The sequence below is a fragment of the Montipora foliosa genome, chromosome 10 (assembly GCF_036669935.1).
Source record: "Montipora foliosa isolate CH-2021 chromosome 10, ASM3666993v2, whole genome shotgun sequence".
In the NCBI taxonomy this organism is placed as follows: Eukaryota; Metazoa; Cnidaria; class Anthozoa; order Scleractinia; family Acroporidae; genus Montipora; species Montipora foliosa.
Window position 1 is genome coordinate 320249 of NC_090878.1, and position 20000 is coordinate 340248.

The 20000-nt window shown below is 39.2% G+C and overlaps 1 protein-coding gene across 1 annotated transcript in view; it reads right to left on the minus strand.

Annotated features, from left to right (window-relative positions):
- Positions 1-9514: 9514 nt before the first annotated feature.
- The window catches only part of LOC137974178 (inactive tyrosine-protein kinase 7-like), a 112023-nt gene continuing 101537 nt past the window's right edge, over positions 9515-20000 (minus strand). Inside the window, exons 23-28 of the mRNA XM_068821068.1 lie at positions 19960-20000; positions 19786-19862; positions 18169-18209; positions 17279-17375; positions 12191-12287; positions 9515-10569 (exon numbers count right to left, since the gene is read on the minus strand). The exon at positions 19960-20000 is cut by the window's right edge and continues 79 nt beyond it. Coding sequence (XP_068677169.1) covers positions 10447-10569; positions 12191-12287; positions 17279-17375; positions 18169-18209; positions 19786-19862; positions 19960-20000 — 476 coding nt within the window. The 3' untranslated portion in view covers positions 9515-10446. The remainder of the gene's footprint in view (positions 10570-12190; positions 12288-17278; positions 17376-18168; positions 18210-19785; positions 19863-19959) is intronic.

A 20000-nucleotide genomic window follows, 5' to 3' on the forward strand; every position in this document is an offset into this window, starting at 1 on the left:
AATCAAAACGAATCAAAACGAATCAAAACGCGCGTGTGACAATACATAACCAATAAAAATTCGCGTGATGTCACGGCCTTTTTTCTATACCCTCATTTAAACAGAGCTATTGACCAATGAGAAGTCGCCTACTATCCTAATCATTTTATAAAGTAAATTGGTACTTGACCGTAGCCCTTGGCCGAAAAACTAATTTTTGCCAAAAGGCCGAAAAAAGATCAGGATACGGGGTAATTAGGTAAAAAGAACTGAGGAGATACGGGATACTTTTTAGAAATAGGAAAGCATTGCGTACGTGTGGTAATGCAGTAACTTGGCAGTGTTTTTGTTTTGTTTTGTTTTGTTTTTCATAACTGTCAACTGAGCAGCGTTTTTTTTTTTTTTTTTTTTTTTTTTTTTTTTTCAGGAGATTCAAGTTGTCCTTGCGCATTAATATGTAGCTCTAATAGAATGTGATATTGTTTTGGTATCGGCAGATGTCTTTGGTAAATACCCTCTGAGAAGACATGGGGCTCAGTAAAATACTAAACCCAGAAAGATTAAAGAAAATAAAAGGAAATCGAGAAACATTGGTCTCAAGGCTGACATGATGACCATTTTCAACCACAAGCTTAAGCGTATACTCTGAGCTTCCGACAGCTTTCCACAACGAAAGTTCACTGAAGTTTAGGTGGGGGTACACGTGAATTTGACTGGCATTTTAAGAGGTTTAAAGAAGAGATAAGAGAAAGAAAATTTTTTTGGAACACCAACAGACACTTGCCCCCAACCCAAGAGCAGACCAAGGTTGGTAGGGGACTGTTTGGGTGTCCATGCATCAATTTTTAACTGCAAGTTCTAAATTTTAAACTACATCAAGTCTGAACTCTTTTCCTATTTCTTCAAATTTTACAACTCTTCTCCTATCAAATATACCTAAAAGTCACCAATAAATTTACAACGAGATATTTCCATCAAACCGATTTTAAGCGGCGTGAAAACGGCTTTTAGTTGTACCCCCGCTTTAAGCTCTGTCCAGGGGGTTAAGTATCTGGATGGGAGAAGCCAAAATTAAGCGACTTGCGGTCAGGAACATGCGAACTAAGCGGGGAGCAGATCTTGTTAGCCTACTTTAGGCAAAGCAAATGTTGACGCAAAAGTAACTAAATATTGATATAAAAATATATTTTTAAGAAGAGCAGAAGGAATTTTTTTAGGAAGTGTCGATCGAGAATAAAACAATTTTCCATCAGCAACAAAATCTGCCACGAATATAGTAAGTTACTATTTTGGGAGACTTTTGTTACATTCAACTTTTCTATCGTACTAATTTTGGTTGTACAAGTAAAATCGCAAAATCATAGTGACATCGATTTTAGCGGCAGCCTGTGATCAAGTTACCTTCCGTGTTTAATACTAACAACTCACGAAACAAAGGATGCATCTGTGACAAAATGACAGCAAGACACCGGGTTTTTGTTACTTTGCTTTTTTTTTCTTTCAAGTGTTATAAAGTTCGGCAAGATATGTGCGAAGTTAACACAAAGGTCACAATTGTCGATGCTAGTCTAAGGGCATGTTTATATGGTGTCGGGTACCCGAGACAATCCTCCCCCCCGAGTTACCCTTGGTGAGATATTTTTCCACCCAATTGTTTAAAAAATTCTATCAACCGTTTACATGAGGTGGTCGAGACAACTTGGGTGGGCGAGACAACTCGGGGAGGCGAGTTGTCTCGCCTCGGAAGGTAGGGTAACCTTGGCAGGTGAGATGACAACTTTTTCGCATGTAAACAGTTTGCCTCGACCACCCGAGACGAGACAGCAAAATCTTGAATGCACACGCATAAAATAAAAATCAAGGAAGCAGCAATTTGGGAGCTTATACATGTTTTTAGCGTTTACTTTCGAATTAAAAGTTTTTTTTTCCCGCCAAAATTCACACCGGTTTCAACGGAAACTCTCGATTCATAAATAGCCTTTTATTTAAACTACATATTATTGCAGCGTTAAGATTGTCAGTCAATTTACTGAATGTGAAAACGCAACTATACTTAATAAAAACGAACTAGAAAGAAAGAAAGGCAAATGATAATACGCATTTTTTGAAGATGCGTCTTAAATGTATGCATAATTAAGTAGGGTTAACTTTGTCTCGGTCACGCAATTCTAATATAGACGCTCGGTAAAGTTGTCTCGGGAGGAAGGCTGTTTCGGGTAACCGAAACCATATAAACAGGCCCTAAGTGTCAACTAAAGTAAGTTAAGACTCTTTGAATGTGGTTAGTACTTGGATGGGGGCCACTGCGAAGTCAATAGCTTTTCTTTTTATTGACTTCCTTTTTTATTTTGTTTGGCCGTTGAAGGCTATTTTCTCGTTTTCTTTAAAACAAAAGATTAAAATAAAGATTCTTCAACGACCTTTCAGTCTATATTTTTTTTTTGGAATTTAATTACTTCTCTGTCAAAAATTTGTAAAACCTAATCAGTGGAAATATCACAAACACAACAAATTTTATCGAATTTTTATCTCGTTGAATTCCTATGCTAAACACGGGAGTCTTTGGTTATCGTAAAAAAAATCTTGCTTTATTCGTTAGCAATCATCCTTTAAAATTTCAGAGAAATCGACTGATGCGCAAATATTTTACGTATTTTTTTTCAATGGGGTGTGAACGTTCTTCGTGCTTTCAAAAAGGAGAGTTAATTATTTAACGAGGGTAAAACACTTTACAGTAAAAAAAAAATGATAAACTAGTGGCCCTCATTATACTGTACATGAAATCTATTAAATAAAGTGATTAATAACTAAAAAGTAAAATAAAGAGGACTTAAGAAATGGAAAAATGGTCGAGTACTAATTTTTTTCTTAAAAAGGTTCTCATTCTGACTAGATCTGATGTTAATAGAGAGCTTATTCCACTCTTTCAATGCCGTGACTACAAAGGTCCTTTCTCTCTGTGTTTGGCGTGAGATTTCGGGCATCTCAGGGTTACGCTTCCATGTTTATTGGACAGATACTTAGGGCATGGGGCATAAGGCATTTAAACACAAGGCATAAATTGATTAATTTCGTCCTAAAATGGTAACCAATCCAATTTCTCAAAAAGCTCAATAGTCCTCTCCTCTTTTGTTCTAACTACTTAATGCTCCAGATTTAGGGAGCATCCTGGACTATACTGGAGATCGTCCACTACAAGAGGTTCTTGATGAAGATCGGAAACGGGATTGGCCCAATGCTGAGCTAAGGCAGGTCATGAAACAACAGACAGGACACAGGAGAAACTCACTCATTGACAGCTTGTTGATTGCTAAAGAGATCATTGATGCCCAGGCCAGGAACAAGGAGCATGAGCAGAAGGCTTCGGAACGTCGGCAAAAAATCCACAAGTACAACAGCTTCCTTGCAGGAACCCTTGGCCGAAACAAACGACGCCTGTCCTTTGCAGATGAAGTTAACAACGCTTGCCTTGCAATAGCACCGAACTTTGTGGGCACTGAGTCAGTGCCGGGAAAGGCCAAGGAAACACGTCGTAAGATAAAAAGGGAACTTTCCAGAAAGCGAAGGTCATCTTTTTTGGATCAGATTCAAGTGGCACAGTCTGCTATCCTTGATTACCAAAAGAAGTTTCCATCTCTCCCCACCCAAAACGAACAGGTAAGAGTATCCTACACGCAACAAACGACTCAAGTCGTGAAGTAAAAGGTTTACTCAAGTGAGGCCCAAAGGAATAAGAGTGATAAAACAACATATTTTAGGGTTCACGTGAGGTTACGAGCGCTTTATTGGCAAGAAAAAATGGTTGACTTTCTTGAACACTTGTTACTGTAAAGTTCTTTACCTTCAATTTTTTCTGCATTTCTTCATCGAGGGGCAATTCGTGCTAAAGAGAAGAAAGATAAAACAAACGCTGTTCGGGAGGTAGGTCCGCAAGGCAGTCGGCTAGTTGGTGAGAGCGATTTATCAAAAAGCAAGTTGTAGTGCAAGAAAACCTAAAATCCATCAGTGCGTTAATCCTTATCATGGGAAAGGGCCCACCCAAGGAAGCAGAGAAAACTACTCATGACCGGGAAATCGAGTCCTCAAACTTCGACTTGTTTATTAATTTTCCGCATTGCACCAAAGAAAAGCGAACTGTTTTCTTCTTTTTCTTGTATTCTCAGGCGATCAGTGACCTGGACCCAAGGGACAGTTTCAGCTATTACACCATGATGGACAACTCCAAACCAGCTCGTAAGAAGTCTGGAGAGTAAGTGTTAGTGTGGATGTCATAACGATTATGTTTCCCAGAAAGTCAATGTTGTCTAAAGAAAGATACAATCCGGATCAAAACATTTTGGAACATTTTGGCCGAAAAGTAGAGAATTTATTGTACATGCTTCCTAGTCCATCGTCATATGAGCAACGCGTGTTCTTCTTTCCCTGCCCTTTTCGCCCGTCCCCCTTCCCTCTGGAGTGCGATGTTGAAGCATTTGAGCGATTGATGCACTAATCTTGATTTCGGAGACCGTGAAAAGTTAACATTGTAGTGGGGGAGGGGGAAAAGCGCGAATTGTCCCAATAATTTTGACCTGGATTGCAGGCTTCGTTTGGGTGAGCATATTTGCTCTTACAGCAAACACTCCAAATTTGTTTAAATAAAAGCTAGGGTACTGTAAACTCTTCCACCTTTGTAGCTGCCTCCAGTGACGAGTAAAAATGTATCTCGTTACCAGGAGCCCATGAACTCGTGGGCTCCTGTCGTTAGACAAAAGTGAAATCTGTAACCATCACTCTCAGTAGGGAAGACGTTCACTCTATCATTCAAGAAGCAGCCTTCATTTTCGAGTAAAATCGTCTGGTGTTAGGCAGTAAAATCTATGAGGATAACTCTTATCAGGGGAAGGGTTGAAGAGGACATAGTTTTTGCGTGGCCCTAGATGTTAACCTTTTCACCCCTGAAGCAGCCCCCATTGATGACTACAGCCGTCTGGTGTTAGACTGACTAAAATCTATAATATCACTCTTAGCTCTTAGGAGGGAAAGGATTAAGGGGGACAGTTTTTGAGTGGACCTAGATGTTGTTAACCTAGTCACCCCTAAAGAAGCCCCCGTTGACGAGTAAAATCGTCTGGCGTTAGACAATAAAATCTATACGTATCACTCGTAGTAGGGGAAGGGTTAAAGGGGACACAGTTTTTAAGTGGACCTGAATGTTGTTATCCTTTTCACCCTTGAAGCAGCTTCCAGTGACGAGTAAAATCGTCTGGTGTCAGACAGAGTAAAATCTATAAGTATTACTCTAAGTAGGGGAAGGGTTAAAGGGGACATGTCATTCTTTAAATATGTAGTTGCGTAACTTTGAACAAACCGTCCAATTTGAGAAAAATCTGGATACTTTTGATCACCCAATCAAATGTCAACATAAATAAAAGAACCGAGTATTGGCCAATCAGGTTGCAGGTATTAGGGAACTTAAGGACAGAGTCTACTACCCTGTATTAGTAAGCATCACCGATAGGAAACCCTAGTATCTCGAGATGCGTAGAACTTATGCGCAATAAGCATAGTAGGCACGGTCCTAAAGCAGCTTTGTGGTTTTTAACTCGCCTCAAAAAGTGAGAACAAACCGTTTTTGGAAGCTATATAATTAATAGATAACAGGACTACATGATTGTCCAATTTCGGAAATAATTGGATTAAAAAATTCCTCGGCTGCCAAATTGGCAGGTCCAAATTGTCAAGTGGCAGTCCTCAGAACTTTTCTCGAAGTATTACATCAGTAGAGAATGATAAGGCTGAAAAGTCCGTCCATTCAGCTTCAACTTAGTCATTTTATAACATCAATACGTTTAGTCTGACATCAAACCCTCTTTTCCGTTTCCTTGTAGGAGCTGTGAGCTGGACATGGGCTTTTAAACTTCGAAGTACTTTTGATATTTATCCTCTATCGAATGGGCAATTGTTTCAACTTTGTAACTTGGTTTGCATATATAACGTTTCTGGATTTCAATTAAGCAAACTTAAACATATTCTTTTTTACGAAGCATTAACAAGGGCTACAAAGCCAGTTTTGGTAATTCTTTACTTATAATTTTGGATTGGTATATTCGGTGCATGGACTAAAATATGGCTTACATTATTTGGAGCTTTGGTGATCATTCTAAGAAAACGAATTTCTAAAACGTTCCTACAAACTGGTCGAGGTTTACTGAAAAATACTGAATATGAAAAAAGTCAAGTTTTCCTCTTTTCTCTGCTATGAAAGTGATTATCTGCAAGACTAATACGACCGAGTTTTTTTCTTGGAAACTGGATGTTCTCTTAGATGCATCAGAAATTATACTAAACCTCTTGATACGAACCTGAAGCTAACAAAGATAAATAAAACGCAACACAGAGCACACGTTTGTGGTGAATCAGTATCTTCTCTCCGTCTCTATTAGAAACAGATGTCATTGTAACGTTGTAAGATTGAAGGAAGGCTCTTATCATCAACGACAAGATTGTCCTTGTATATAGACAGGGTATCAAGTAATTTTCGGTATCTACAAAATATTATTATAACTCTCTACTCAACAATTTCCTGCAAGAAAATGTTATTTGCCGCACAATTTGCGATGTGGCGCAGAAGATAGTTGGAGCCAAATAACTCGTATCCAATCCGTGCTGTGGTTTTATTGACTGTGGCCTCATAATCTTTTACAGCTTTCGGAACTTTCTAGGCATGAAAGAATAACTTCCAGCGAGCGAATCCCTGTTCCCCATGATAATTACTTGAAATCTATTTTTAAATCGCGTCCGTGTTGTGAAGGTTATTTTTATCACGCCTACGAGCCTCCCTATGCACTATAACCTTGAGTCAACCTTTGGGTGTAGCTCTCTGCCTTTAAAACTAACCCCTTAGCAGGAGACTCAAATAATAACTTTAGTCTGATTGGCCATTCTGAGCAGTACGTGAAAAGCACACGAACTCCTGGCGTTCCAAAAATAGAAATATGCGCGCAAAGGTTGGCTCGCAGAACTTGAATAGGAGAAGCAAGCTTTTACTGATGGCCTCCTGTTTTTACCTGTGGTTACCATGACCGTGCGGTGTACTTTCACACCAACTGACTAAGGTGCCGTCTTTGAAGTAACCACGCAATATGACATGGAATTCAAACAATTTTCATCGGGATATAGGGCCAAATATGGGGGACTCGCCTGGTTACCTCAAACTCTCCTGCTATCATTGTGTAAGGGGTAGTGACTATTTAGTCATAGACATGGGCCCAAAGAATGAAAGAGAAAAAACTCTGACTATGCTGAAAATCGAACCCAAGACCTCTGAATTAAATTACCAACTCATCTCTCTCTCTTCCGGGGGGACTCGAAATGATTCAAAGAAAATATGCTAAGATGCAGACGTGAAATAAGGTGGTGGCGACGAGGGATGCGTCTTTCAACATTCGTGTCTGCACACACTTTGGTATTAAATGGAGCGGCGAACCAATCAAAGCCCTTGGGGTGTACTATTCTTATGATACTAAATTACTGCATGAAAATAATTTTATCGAGAGGCTGGACAGCGTGAAAAAGCTTGTAATTATCTGGTCTTCAAGAGGTCTTTCTGTTTATGGGAGAGTGACAGTTATTAAGTCCCTAATCATTTCTAAATTTGTTTATATTTCGTCGCTTCTGCCGGCTCCAAAGGAAATCGTCCAAGAATTGAACCGAATATTATTTAAATTTCTATGGAAAGGAACGGATAAAGTAACAAGACTGTCCACGATAAATGAATACGAGAACGGCGGACTAAAAATGATTGATCTTGAAAGTACGATTAAATCGTTACGGCTAGCCTGGCTGAAAAGAATCTTTGGAGAAAATGACGGTGCTTGGAAAAGCTACCTACAAGTTCTATTGAAGCGTGGTGGTCAGAATTCCGAGACGTTTATGATACCACAAAAAAAGAATGGCAACATATAGTGTGGAATAACAAAGAGATACGAATAAACAACAAACCTATCTTCTATCGAACTCTTTTTGAAAACGGCATAACTTTTGTAAACGATCTTTTATTCGACACAGATACCACAAACTCTTTCAAGTTTATTCCAAGCAAAATAAGTACTACTAATTTTTTAACTTGGGCGGGACCTCGCCACTCCGTTCCATTACACCTAAAAACCAAGGAAAGCACTCCTGAAAATTTCTTTGTTGGTAACGATAGAGGTCAAAGACTTTGATGTGTTAAAAATGAAATCTAAGGACTATTACACATTAATAAAAACTCAAAAGCCAAGCTTCCAAATAATTCTCAACATCTGAGGAAAACTTTTAATTTGTCAGAAGATCACTTGAAAAAGGTTTTCTGGCTACCGCATAAGGTGTCCTTTGAACCATACATAAAAGCATTTCAGTACAAGGTCCTTAACTTGATACTATTTGCTAGTATAAAGTTATTTAAGATAGGTTACATCTCAGAGGATAAATGTTCGTTTTGTAACTCAGAACCGGAAGCTCTACACCATCTCCATTTTCATTGTAGCCTTGTGCAACCTATTTGGAAAGATTTCGAATATTTCTTCTTCCTACTGACCAGAGAATTCGTCCACCTTACTCTGCAAGATGTCATGATTGGTATTATTTACGCAAATTGCCCTTTACTAAACTATTTGATACTAGTCGCTAAATCATATATATGGGATTGCAGAAGAAATCTGTCTCCTCCTGTTATAAACGCCTTTAAGCTAAAGGCAAAAATTAAGTATGAAACGGAAAAGATTATATGAATAAGTGGGATTTGTGCATGGGCTCTGAACCTGAACCTAACTCGTAATCTGTTTTTGAAGTGTGTTCTTAGAACTGTCCGTATTTGGCCGTACATGTGTCTGCACACACTTCGCACAGCGGAAGCGTGAATACGCGAGCATCTGTGGAGGAAGGAGGACTGTGCAAGACTGAGCTACACAGTAAGACCGGAAACGAGTCGTTGGGAGTCAAGTCGCTATTTTCCAGCAATTTTTTAACATGTTCTACGTGTACAAAGTATTGTTCAAGTAATAAATCTTAGTCCTATTCTTCTAACCTGGGTCTCGTTCGTTTTGACGAAATTTGCTTATTTCTGTGCCTAAAATCCAGAGACACTCGTGGTTTCCCTCACTGGATCAGTGATTTAAGATCAAAACAAAAAAAATGCTTGTATGAGAATACGCCAATAGTATTTACGTCGGAGGACATGACGTCACCTCATTGTTTCTCGATTTCGGCCGTCACCAGTCCTACGTTAGTGTTGTAAGTGTTGTAAGTGAGAAATTGGCCATTTTAGCTTCCTTGGGACTGTTACTCTAAGCGATGCTAAGTGTCAAGCATTTGAAATGGTAAGACCTCGCTCTTGCACACAGAGATTATAAAGTGAACTCCATGGTGGCTCATTTCATTAAAAGTCAGAGGTGCAGCAACTAACCCGCGATCAGGCGCTCTTTTCTTTTTGGAAGGACGCGAAAAGCACGCGCTCTCGCGGAAGAAAAAAAAACGCCTGATAGCAGAATAAGTAAGAAGCACAAAATTAAAGTTGATTTTTGACAAATGTAATTAAATCTTTTAGAAGCGTTTACACAAGTTTACATAAATTACGACTTTGCATAAAGTAATTAGAACTTCAACATGTTCCTGGTAATATTGATAATAATAGTAAATAACAATGATAGATAATAGCAAAGCACTTTAAAGTGCAGCAATTAGGGGCTTAAGTAAGGACAATGTCCACTAAAAGACAAGTTAGAAGAAAACTTTGCAAGATGGTAAATCTTAACCGATTGTTCAATAACCTTCAAGTGGACCTCAAAGTTGGTCATCCCACGTCGTTGTCAAGGAGACAACGACCGAGAAATGTACCAAAATGTGATACTCACGTGCAGGGCCTGCAGAGTCTTTGTTTTTTGTTCACTAAACCCATTATTAGCTTTTGATTAATTTGCAGCGTCCTCATTGCTGTCGTCCTACTGTCTTAGCCTCCTAATATGGCTGCCATGACCCCTCTTGCAAGTTTACAGGCTAAACTTGGTCATTTGCAAAACTAAGAATTGGATGTTTTCGGATTTTTAAACCACGCATCAGGGTGACCGATTTTACTTACCCTACATTTTATTTACTTGAGGTTTAGTTTTTAAGATCTGATGAAGGAAACTCTTACATATATAAGCTGCTACACCTTAGTCATAAGCATGCTATACCTAACAGTTTCTTTAAATGAACAACGTAACATCCCGAAACAACAAGAGCCGTATATTCCGGTCCGTTGCTAACATTTTGTTTCAAAACTCTCTTGTTTTACTATGAATGTTCACTGAAAAGCGGGATTTATCTTTTTATGAATTTTCTACATATTCAAAGCGTTTTACGCTAAAATGACAAAAGTGATAAAATATCGTCTATGGTTGTGAATCACTACGCTTACTGATTCTCTTTTTAACCCAATTAAATCAAAAGAAACTGATTGCCTCTTCACAACTTCAGACTTGACCATTTCTTCTTAGGGCGTGGCTGAACTGAAGCCGCGCACACGTCCTCGACCATTGAGTATTTTGTTCCATCGTACTTCGATTCGTCCAACAGTCCGAGGTACAACTGAAAAATTCACATAAAACAAGAACATCATTTTCTAATCTGTTTCGTGCTTGCTTGTCTGCTTTCTGCTCCACTGCTTGTCTGATCGCCTTGCCTGGGTTTAAAACACATTTCTTACGAATAATTCAATTACGATCAACACGACTCTATTTTTTCTCCCAGAACGGTATTAATAAATAGCAGAGAGAGTCATCATTGGGTCAAGATAACTATTCAAGTAAGACTTGGCGGAAATAGCTCTGCCTCTTCAGCTCTAGCTTATCAGTTTACTGACGTGAGTCTCTGGAATGCACTGCCTGTATACAGATATTCTGTATACAGTCTAGACAAGGATGTAATTTGTTTAGTACTTACGTGTAAGTACTAAACAAATTATATCCTTGTCTAGACTCCTCAAAATAATAAGAATGTAATGATTTCAAGTAAGGCTATAGTCCTCGCAGTTATGGACGCAATTTAAGCAATTGCGTAGAGAAGCCCTGAAAAACTCATATCCGCAGTTCAGTACATAATTCATTTCACATATCATTTCGTTCATTGATTCATTCCTCACGGGAAAATTAGAACCCACAAATGACTAGCTCTCAACGTCACTGGCTTCATAGCTCAGTTGGTTAGAGCGTCGCACCGGTATCGCGAGGTCACGGGTTCAAACCCCGTTGAAGTCCTGAATTTTTCAGGCTTCTCTACGCAATTGCTAAAATTGCGTCCATAACTGCGAGCATCATAGCCTTACTTGATTTCATATCCGCAGTTCAGTGTATCATTCATTTCATATATCATTTCGATCAGTGTAATGATTGATTGCTACATTAGTTTTTCTCGTTTATTTTTTTTTTTCTAATCTTTATTCTATGAAGCAATACTCTTAACCTAATTAACAATTATATATATAGATATATAGATATATATTTATTTATTTATTCATGTTTTTAATTTGGGTCACCTACTCGATTAGTCTCTACTATTTTAGGTGTCCCAAACTTGAGCAAAACTATTCTATATATTGCTTGTTTCTTTGTAATTATTATTCGCTATTCATTGCTTTTCTGTTTTTTTTTTTTCACCTTGCAAATACATGTATATGTATTTAGTGTAAATTAAGAATTTAAAAAATTGGAAAAATGGAAAATTGAACTGTCTGCCAAAACGCGGCCTTTCAAGGGATTTTGAGGGAAGTTGAGAGAGTTTTGATAACACTTTCGGACGTTATTTCCATATCTGGTGCTTCTTGGAGATATTTGTGGGCAACCACTGTGTCGGCAATTAATTGCCATGCATTCTTAGAGAGGTTTTCAATTGGGGGTCGTGAACAAGTTCCAAAGGAATTACTTCAATCAATCACAGCAGGAGCAAACAGCGCAATGAACCAATCCGAATTCATTGCAATTCCATGTAACCTGCGCGATTGGTTGTGGTCTTCCTTTTCATTGGTTGATAACCTGGCGCGAGATTTTTAAACCAATCACTAAGCATAGCAATTGCAATCGCGTAATTACTTTCGACAGTCATCTGAAAACTTCTCTACTTGAATATCTTTATCGTTTATGAATAGGGATGTTAAAAACGAAAAAATGATTTGTGTCAGATTGGCATTTTCAACGCAAATCTCGATAATTACCTGTTTTTCGATGAGAGAAAGCAAATCTTTACGAATATTTTCAAAATTTGGACGAAAGTAAGGATTTTCTTGCCAGCACTTCTCCATAAAGTGATACCTGGGAAGAAGCAGTTTAACGTTATCTTAGTTTTCACCCCTGTCCACTCATCTCATGTTGATTGATGAGAATTATAGAAGCAGTAACTCTAGATAATACATAACTCGGTCTCATCCTTCTGTTAAAAAATGTCATGATTTCAACAGGGCGCATAGAAAAGGACATTACGATGAAGACACTTCTTATTACAATAATCATTCGTTTGCTTAGGACGTCAAGCCGTGTGGGTTCCCCGAGAAAAAGAATGGTGGCCAAGGTGATACACGATCTAACCCTCCTGTATTAGTTAACGATCTTTTCTAAAATAGGCCTATCCTTTTTATGTGGGGAATAACATGACCGCTGAGCTCGTGAGTAAAAACCAGGGATTTTATGGGCTAAGAATGACAACACATCGCGTGATTATGCAATTAGTGCAAAAAGAGCAGCCATGGATCATCTATTACTGTACCCCCGAAAGCTTCCAAAGTTCAAATGTCCTCATTGAAGTCAATGCATGGTTGAGCATCTACACGTGAAATGGAAACTGAGGTCATCGTCTGAATTCGTGAAAAAGGCACTGGCTCTTTTTTTCCCCATTGCCGGATGCCTTAATCGGTCAACATTTACTTCCCAATTTTAAGAAAATGTTATTATTTGTGACCTGATTGCTTGACATAAGTGAAGGCAATAACGACGGCTTCTTTTGGTCATGCCCCCACAGGTGGCCTGAGCTCTACTTTTTGCGCGTGACGTAATTAGAACATCATAACAACATGACCGTTCATTTGCATAATAGCGAAATTACAAGGATTTGTATGGGGAAGAAATGTAGCGAATTGGAAGGCAAAATTAGGAGTGATTTTTATATAAAAGTTTCTCATCTGAAGTACTTTGTAGTTTCTTTTGTGTCTTCTGCGGTTTCTAGGTCGATTTGAAGGGATTTCGTGGAGTTTCTGTTCCAGCTGCTTCTCTCTTAATTAGATATAATGGAGAGAGAAGAAGCTGGAACAAAAACTCCACGAAATCGCTTGGAGCTTCTGTTCCAGCTGCTTCTATCTCGATTAGAATATGGAGAGAAGAAGAAGCTGAAACAGAAACTCCACGAAATCTTTTCATATCGACCTATAAATCACAAAAGACACATGTTTTGCACTTTGTTGACAGATATTTAATAACGGGTTGCCATATGACAATCCAGTCGAAATCCTGGTCGCATTCCTCCGTTTATTTCTTTGTCAGAAATCAGAAACGTTGCGCAACTGGGTCCTTCCTTCACTCCGGACCCCTGCTAAGTATTGACTTTCTGCCAAGCGTCTTCTGAGCGTATCTTTGGCAGGTTTCAGGGGGTAGTACACTTGGTAGTAGAAATGTGTAGATTTTACGGGGTGGACACAGTAGAATATTTAATTAACCTGCAATAGCGTCGAAGTCGATGTAACTCGAATGGCGTTTTGGTAGATCTTTAAGCAAAATATACCCTTATGGAGCTCAGGAATGGAAGGTCAAATTGATAAACGAGACAGGCAGTGAAAAAAAAAAAATCTGGAATCTTCATTGGCCATCGAGTGGTGATCTGTGTTTCTAAATATTTTAGTAACGGAGATGTTATGTACAACACTGCAACCAAGGTAACTTTGTCTAGTTGGGTATATGGGTTTCACAAACTCATTGAAGGAATCGAAAATATTAAATGGATCTATGTTATCTCTGTTGTCTGGCTATTGATATTAATTTTCAATCAACTCTGCACAGTCTTCAAGTAAAAAAATATATTTGGAAATGTGACTAATTCTTGACGTCCAAGATTTATTTGAAAGAAAGCTTGTTGTCTATTTCATGATTTATTATTCAGGGAAAAGGTTCTTCAGAAAAGGATCCCATCCTGAACTCCGGTGAGAAATTTATTTACTTGCATAAGGTTTTTGACACGGGGTGTGTTGCTTGCTTGGATGCTCGGAATGAAACAGGAAGGTGTTTTTTGCCTCTAAATTTGTTCAGCAAGAGCTTTTAGGAGTCAGATCGAGTATTGCAGAAGACGGGCAGGTCATTGGTATATTTTACAAAGTACTTGAAAAGGGTCAGTTCCAGATCAAGGCGTGGCATTCAAACAGCAGAGAAGTCGGCCAAACCTGCGGTGAACAATGTATAGACTTGCTTGGTCACAAGTGGGACAAGAAAAATACACATTTGCTCTAAAAAAGGATTCAGTTTGAAGCCTTGCATGCTCAGGTGTGTGAACCTATTGGCCTCATAGCATTTGTGACTCTTAAGTACCTACAAGAGTTGTGGAGTACTGGGTATGGTTGGGATGATATCCTCCTTGAAGCAACCCAACAAAAGTGGAAGGAGAATGAAGCAGCAATAAACCAACTGCACACCTTCAAATTTGATCAGAAGTTAAAGCCAGCAGGAGCAATAGACCCACCCCAAGTACATGGCTTTGCAGATCGAGGAGAACCGGGATATGGGGCAGCCAATTTCTTTTGCTGGAAGCTACGCGATTGAAAGAAAAAAGCTATTCCCCGACTTCATATCTTGGGTGCCCGGCACTCGCAAGGATTTACGACCCCTGCTGGAAGGCACTAGACTTCGTTAATTTCAAAGAGTACGATAAGACCTTTTGGCTGGAATCTCGAACCATTTTGTATTGGCTGAAGACTCCACCTCGAGAATTCAGACCCTTCGTGTCCGTACGAGTTTCCGGAATCCAAGAAACAGTGGCGCTCTTTTCTAAAGCTGCCAGAATCCGAATGGCCACAATTTGATGACCAAACACAAAGATCCCAACAGGTCTTCAGAGACGCCTTACAAGAGATGAAGACCATCAAGAAATCTAAGAAACGAAACTTGATGGAGATCATTCGAACACCAGAGAGTTTCAAACAGTAAAAGCCACGGTCACTGGATAACCCAGAATTATTTCACCTGTTGCGAAGTTGCTATTCATTTACAAAATCCCGAGAGTCCTTGCCTATGTAAGTCGATTTGTTCAAGCCACTAGGAAAAGAATTTGAAATAAGGGCTCTCTAACAGTTCAAGAACTGTAAGACTCCGAGTCGCCTCCTTTCCAGTGGTGTCAGATTCCCTTGATATATATCGCTCCTTAACGCGAATTGATTCCTAAATCTGATGACATCGGATTGATCAGAGCTTATGGCCGCCTCGAAAGTGCTAGTGCACTACCTCAAGACATGATTTGCCCAATCATTCTGCCAAAAGACAATTAACTTGTGGTCCTCCTCTTGCACCACCTCCACCAAACGCGAGGGCATCGTGGTTACAAGAGCTTCATGTACGAAGCAAGGCGAAGGTTTTGGATCGTCGGGCTTCCAAAGATTGCAAAAATATTGTCAGCAAGCGCGTCGGCTGCTGCAAACTTCGAAAGAAACCTCTCGACCAAATGATGGGCCAGTTACCAAAGTATTTGAGTGGCTGCTTGATTCCCACCATTCCCGAATACCGCACTGGATATGTTTGGGCTCTTGCATTAATCAAATTCGAGAAGCGCAAGTTGTCATTTTGGGTGTTTCCCAAGATTCAAAGCACTCTTTCAGAAAAATATACCCGTGATTTCGAGTGGCGATGGAATAGCCAACGGAGTCGTCGAGTCATTGATTAGGCCAGCTCATAAGCTCTGAACAGCGTTTGGCAGAACAGAGCTTACTGAAAAACAATGGCGGACATTCCTTGCCGAGATAACCTGTGTAGTAAATATTCGTTCTCTTAATCAGAATTCTGTTAACATTTGGGAAGAGCGTCCGATTTATGATATCCTAATCGGACAGATACAGCCTTCCTCCACAACCCGAATAAGAGGACAGAGTCAATCCAAGAAAAATGCTGTGGATTGTACAAAAAAGAGTCGGTGAATTCTGCCCCTACTGCATTAAGTGTTGTGCACCCACACTCATGAAGCGAAACAAGTGCCTCTGGAAGAGAGAGAGAAAGCGAGAGAGAGAGAGAGAGAGAGAGAGAGAGAGAGAGAGAGAGAGAGAGAGAGAGAGAGAGAGAGAGAGAGAGAGAGAGAGAGAGAGAGAGAGAGAGAAATGTTGGTCCTGGAGATGGCGCTGATTGTGGACACCTATCCAGGCAAGGATTTATTGGTCAAAAGGGTGCGGATCAAGACACAGAATGGTGAGTACGATCGCCCAATAACACATAGCAATCCCTGATTGCCACAAACCAAGAGCTCGGTGCAAACGAAACAAAAATATCAAGACATATTTGTGCTCAAGAACACTAAACTGATCGTTTACAATTGAGTTACACCTAGTGCTGATTTAATCGTTGCGCAATTAGACTCCTATTTCTGGGGCCGAGTGTTTTGCACTCCGTTGAAAAATGTTTAATTGGTGGCTAAGGCCGGGAACGCACGTTTTTTTTTAATTTCAACTTAATTAACGCTTAGCCAATAAGATTACAGCTCGCTTTCAATCGGACGATCAGATAGAAAAGGGCCCTGTTATTGAAAACAGTGTATTCGTGGCTTCTGCAAATATAGGAATCTACATCTACATATAGAAAGATCGTTTATTCCATTATCCGATTTGTTTAGTTTTATAGTGTGTTCATATGCATGCCTCTTTTTTCAGTTGACTATTAAGTTACTTTGTGCAACGTGGAAGTGCGCGGATTAAAATAGTCAAAACTACTGGTAGATCCAGTGAACAGTATTTTCCTTGTGTATATTCACCTCGAGTAACACCCATGCCCACGGTGCGAAACAGAAAAGGAACTTCAAAGGAGTTAAGGTGAGAATTGTTTTTTTTAATTACTCCTAATTTGCTTCCCAACTAGATACATTTTTATCCTATAAAAATCGTTGTAATTTCGCAGTTACGAAAATCAACGGTCTTGTTGATATATTATATTTACGTCACACGCGAATCGTAGAGCTTGGGCCACCTGTGACGCCCACTCTTTACCAGCTTTCCCCTCATTTCTTTCTTTCAATAAAGAAGTACTTTACCCTGCCTTAAGGACAAAAAATGGTATGAAAGGACACTCACATAGTGTTGGCGATGTGTGGGGGTTTCGGCATGCGATAACCTTTCTGCAATTCTGCTATGGTCTTGGCCTCCGACCAACCAGGATATGGAATACCTCCTGTTGATTGTCAACATTTCATTACTGTCTTATCCTATTTACCACCTGCTACAACAATAAAAAAAGTCAACGGTAGTTTCACAGGCATGTAAGTTTCAGCCGGCTTTCGTGCCCACTTCGTGCCCCCCACTTCGTGCCCCCCAAATGCTGCTCCTCGAGTATGGATAAACTGCTGCATTTACCCTGACCTAAAATATAACACTAATCTTTACCTTAAAGGGGCTAGGTCACGCTATTTTAGGTAATTTTGTTTAATTTTGTTAATTATGAGCTCTAAACGTCAAATTGGCAGAGCAAGAGCATTTTATTTGCAAAATCACAGCCACATAACAACTGAGCATGATTTTCCAGCTTTGTAAATGACATTTTGATATAGACTGATGTAAATTTGAAAAAAAGGTGGGCCGACGTTTTTCAAATTTACCCAAATTCAATCCGTTTCAATCCTCTCCAGTTTTGTCCATCTATGTTCCTTCTTGGCTTCCCTGTATTTCTTAGAGTTCTTCTATAGTTTTGAACAGTTATTTTGATATTTTAGTTAATCCTATGACCATTCGATCAGTGCTGAAATTGCCTAAAATTGCGTGACCTAGCCCCTTTAACCTTATTGTTAGAAATAGATATGAAATGCTTAGACTTAGGGACACTTCGTGTTGGATGTTAAAATGAGGCTTGCGTCTATTTACTTGAATCTCTGGACATATGCGAGGATGATGATGATGATGATGAACTTAAACTCACCCATCATAACACTTGTGATTAAATGTTGATTGTCAGTACACAAAACACCTACCGATAGTAAATATCTCATAAAGGACGACTCCATAGGACCACCTGTAAAGCAGAAATGTTGTTACATCAAAAACATTCTAAATGATAGATATGCAATATGAGATGGCTATCTGTATTAGTCTTTCCAATGGCGAGCCTTATGGTTTTTGACTTGTGAAATAAATGTGTGATAAAGAAGGTGACCTCTAAAAGTTAAAATGGTAATACTGTCGGTTAGATACAAAATACTGATTATGGTAACATATAATATTCACCAAAATTTATAGCGGTATCAATGTGACTAAAATAATACTGCGTTTAGTTTGAGTTTCTTTCTCATCAATTGCTTATGTTTTACAGGCATCTTTGTTAATACTATCTGCTTTCGTGCGGACGTCAACTGCATCAATGTCATCTGTGGTCCAACGGGTAGCGGTAGTCCGACGAAAATTTGAATCTGATTGAAACCAAATTCGCCCTTTGCAGCTGGAGATCACATGGCACAAAAACCGCCATACTGGAGAGCAAGTTGCGCACTTTGACATATAAAACAAAGAAAATTTAAATGAAGTTGCTTTATTTTAGACGTCCCAGTGCGGACTTTGCTCTCGAGAATGGCGGTTTTTGTACCATGTGATCGCCAGCTGCCAAGGAGCCACCATTAAACGAAAGGGGGAAATCATCCTCGCACTTATCTAGACAATAGTCCATTTTACAATGACTGCAAAAGTTCTCGGGCGCTCATTGGCTATATTTTATTGTCAATAAGCGGACAGACACATAAATTTATAATTTATGCGATAATGACGCGATATTGCTCGCGTCAGATTGAAGTTTCTCGCATTTTTGTCTCCCTTTCTTCTCGTGTTTTGACTTAATTTTGACCCCTCCCTTTTTGTTATTGTAAAAAGCCAATCGATTTCAGTTCTTCATGCGTCTATCCTGTTATTGACAATGAATTTCGTCATAACATTGTCAAAGTAGTCTGCGGATCCACAGCTACTTTGAAAATGTTATCTGAGGACGCATTTTTACAGGGTTAACCTCGATCTGAAGTGAATATATTCACAAATACCGGCAGGAAGGTGCCTGAAATTGAAAACTATACAATAGACAGAGTAGTTAACAAGTCATCTTCTCGCTAGAATTTATGAATATATTTATTATAGATGCAGGCTAGCCTTGTAAAAATGCGTCCTCGGTGATTTTTTTCAGCGGTCACTGAAAGTGGATCATTAAAAAAATGTCTCGTAAAGACTCCTGAAAAATTCAAACGACTTCAACGGGATGAAATTGTGCTTTACTTCTCACAGAAGCATCATCGTGTTTTTTTTAATATATAGTTTATTTCTTAATATATCGATCAACCACGGTGGTCCAGTCTTTAAGTGACAGTGACATATGGATGTTTAGTTGTTGAACTTCTCAGCCTGTCGCAAAGATGACAAGAGATACTCTTCAGTCCGTGAGCAAAAATCCATTACCGTCGCTAAAAGTTGAAAAGACAATTCTATTTTTCAACTTTCCCTTAATTTCTCTTACATTATGGAGCACCATTATTGTAATCTAATAGTCTAAAAAGCGTTAACTACAAAAACGCTGTAAAATGACTATTTAAAACATTTTTACAAGTACATACACATCACTTTTGGTGGAAAGATTTGCTGCATCCCCAAAGAGGATCTCTGGTGCCGTCCATTTAACCGGTACACAGCCCTAGAAGACAACAGCATATTCATTTGCAGATGAAAAAGGGAAAGACAGAGAGTGGTCACAGCAATGTGAAATGGGACCTATCAACATTGTAACCCACCTTTTTGGCATTGCCATGTCCATATTTGAAGTTCTGGTACG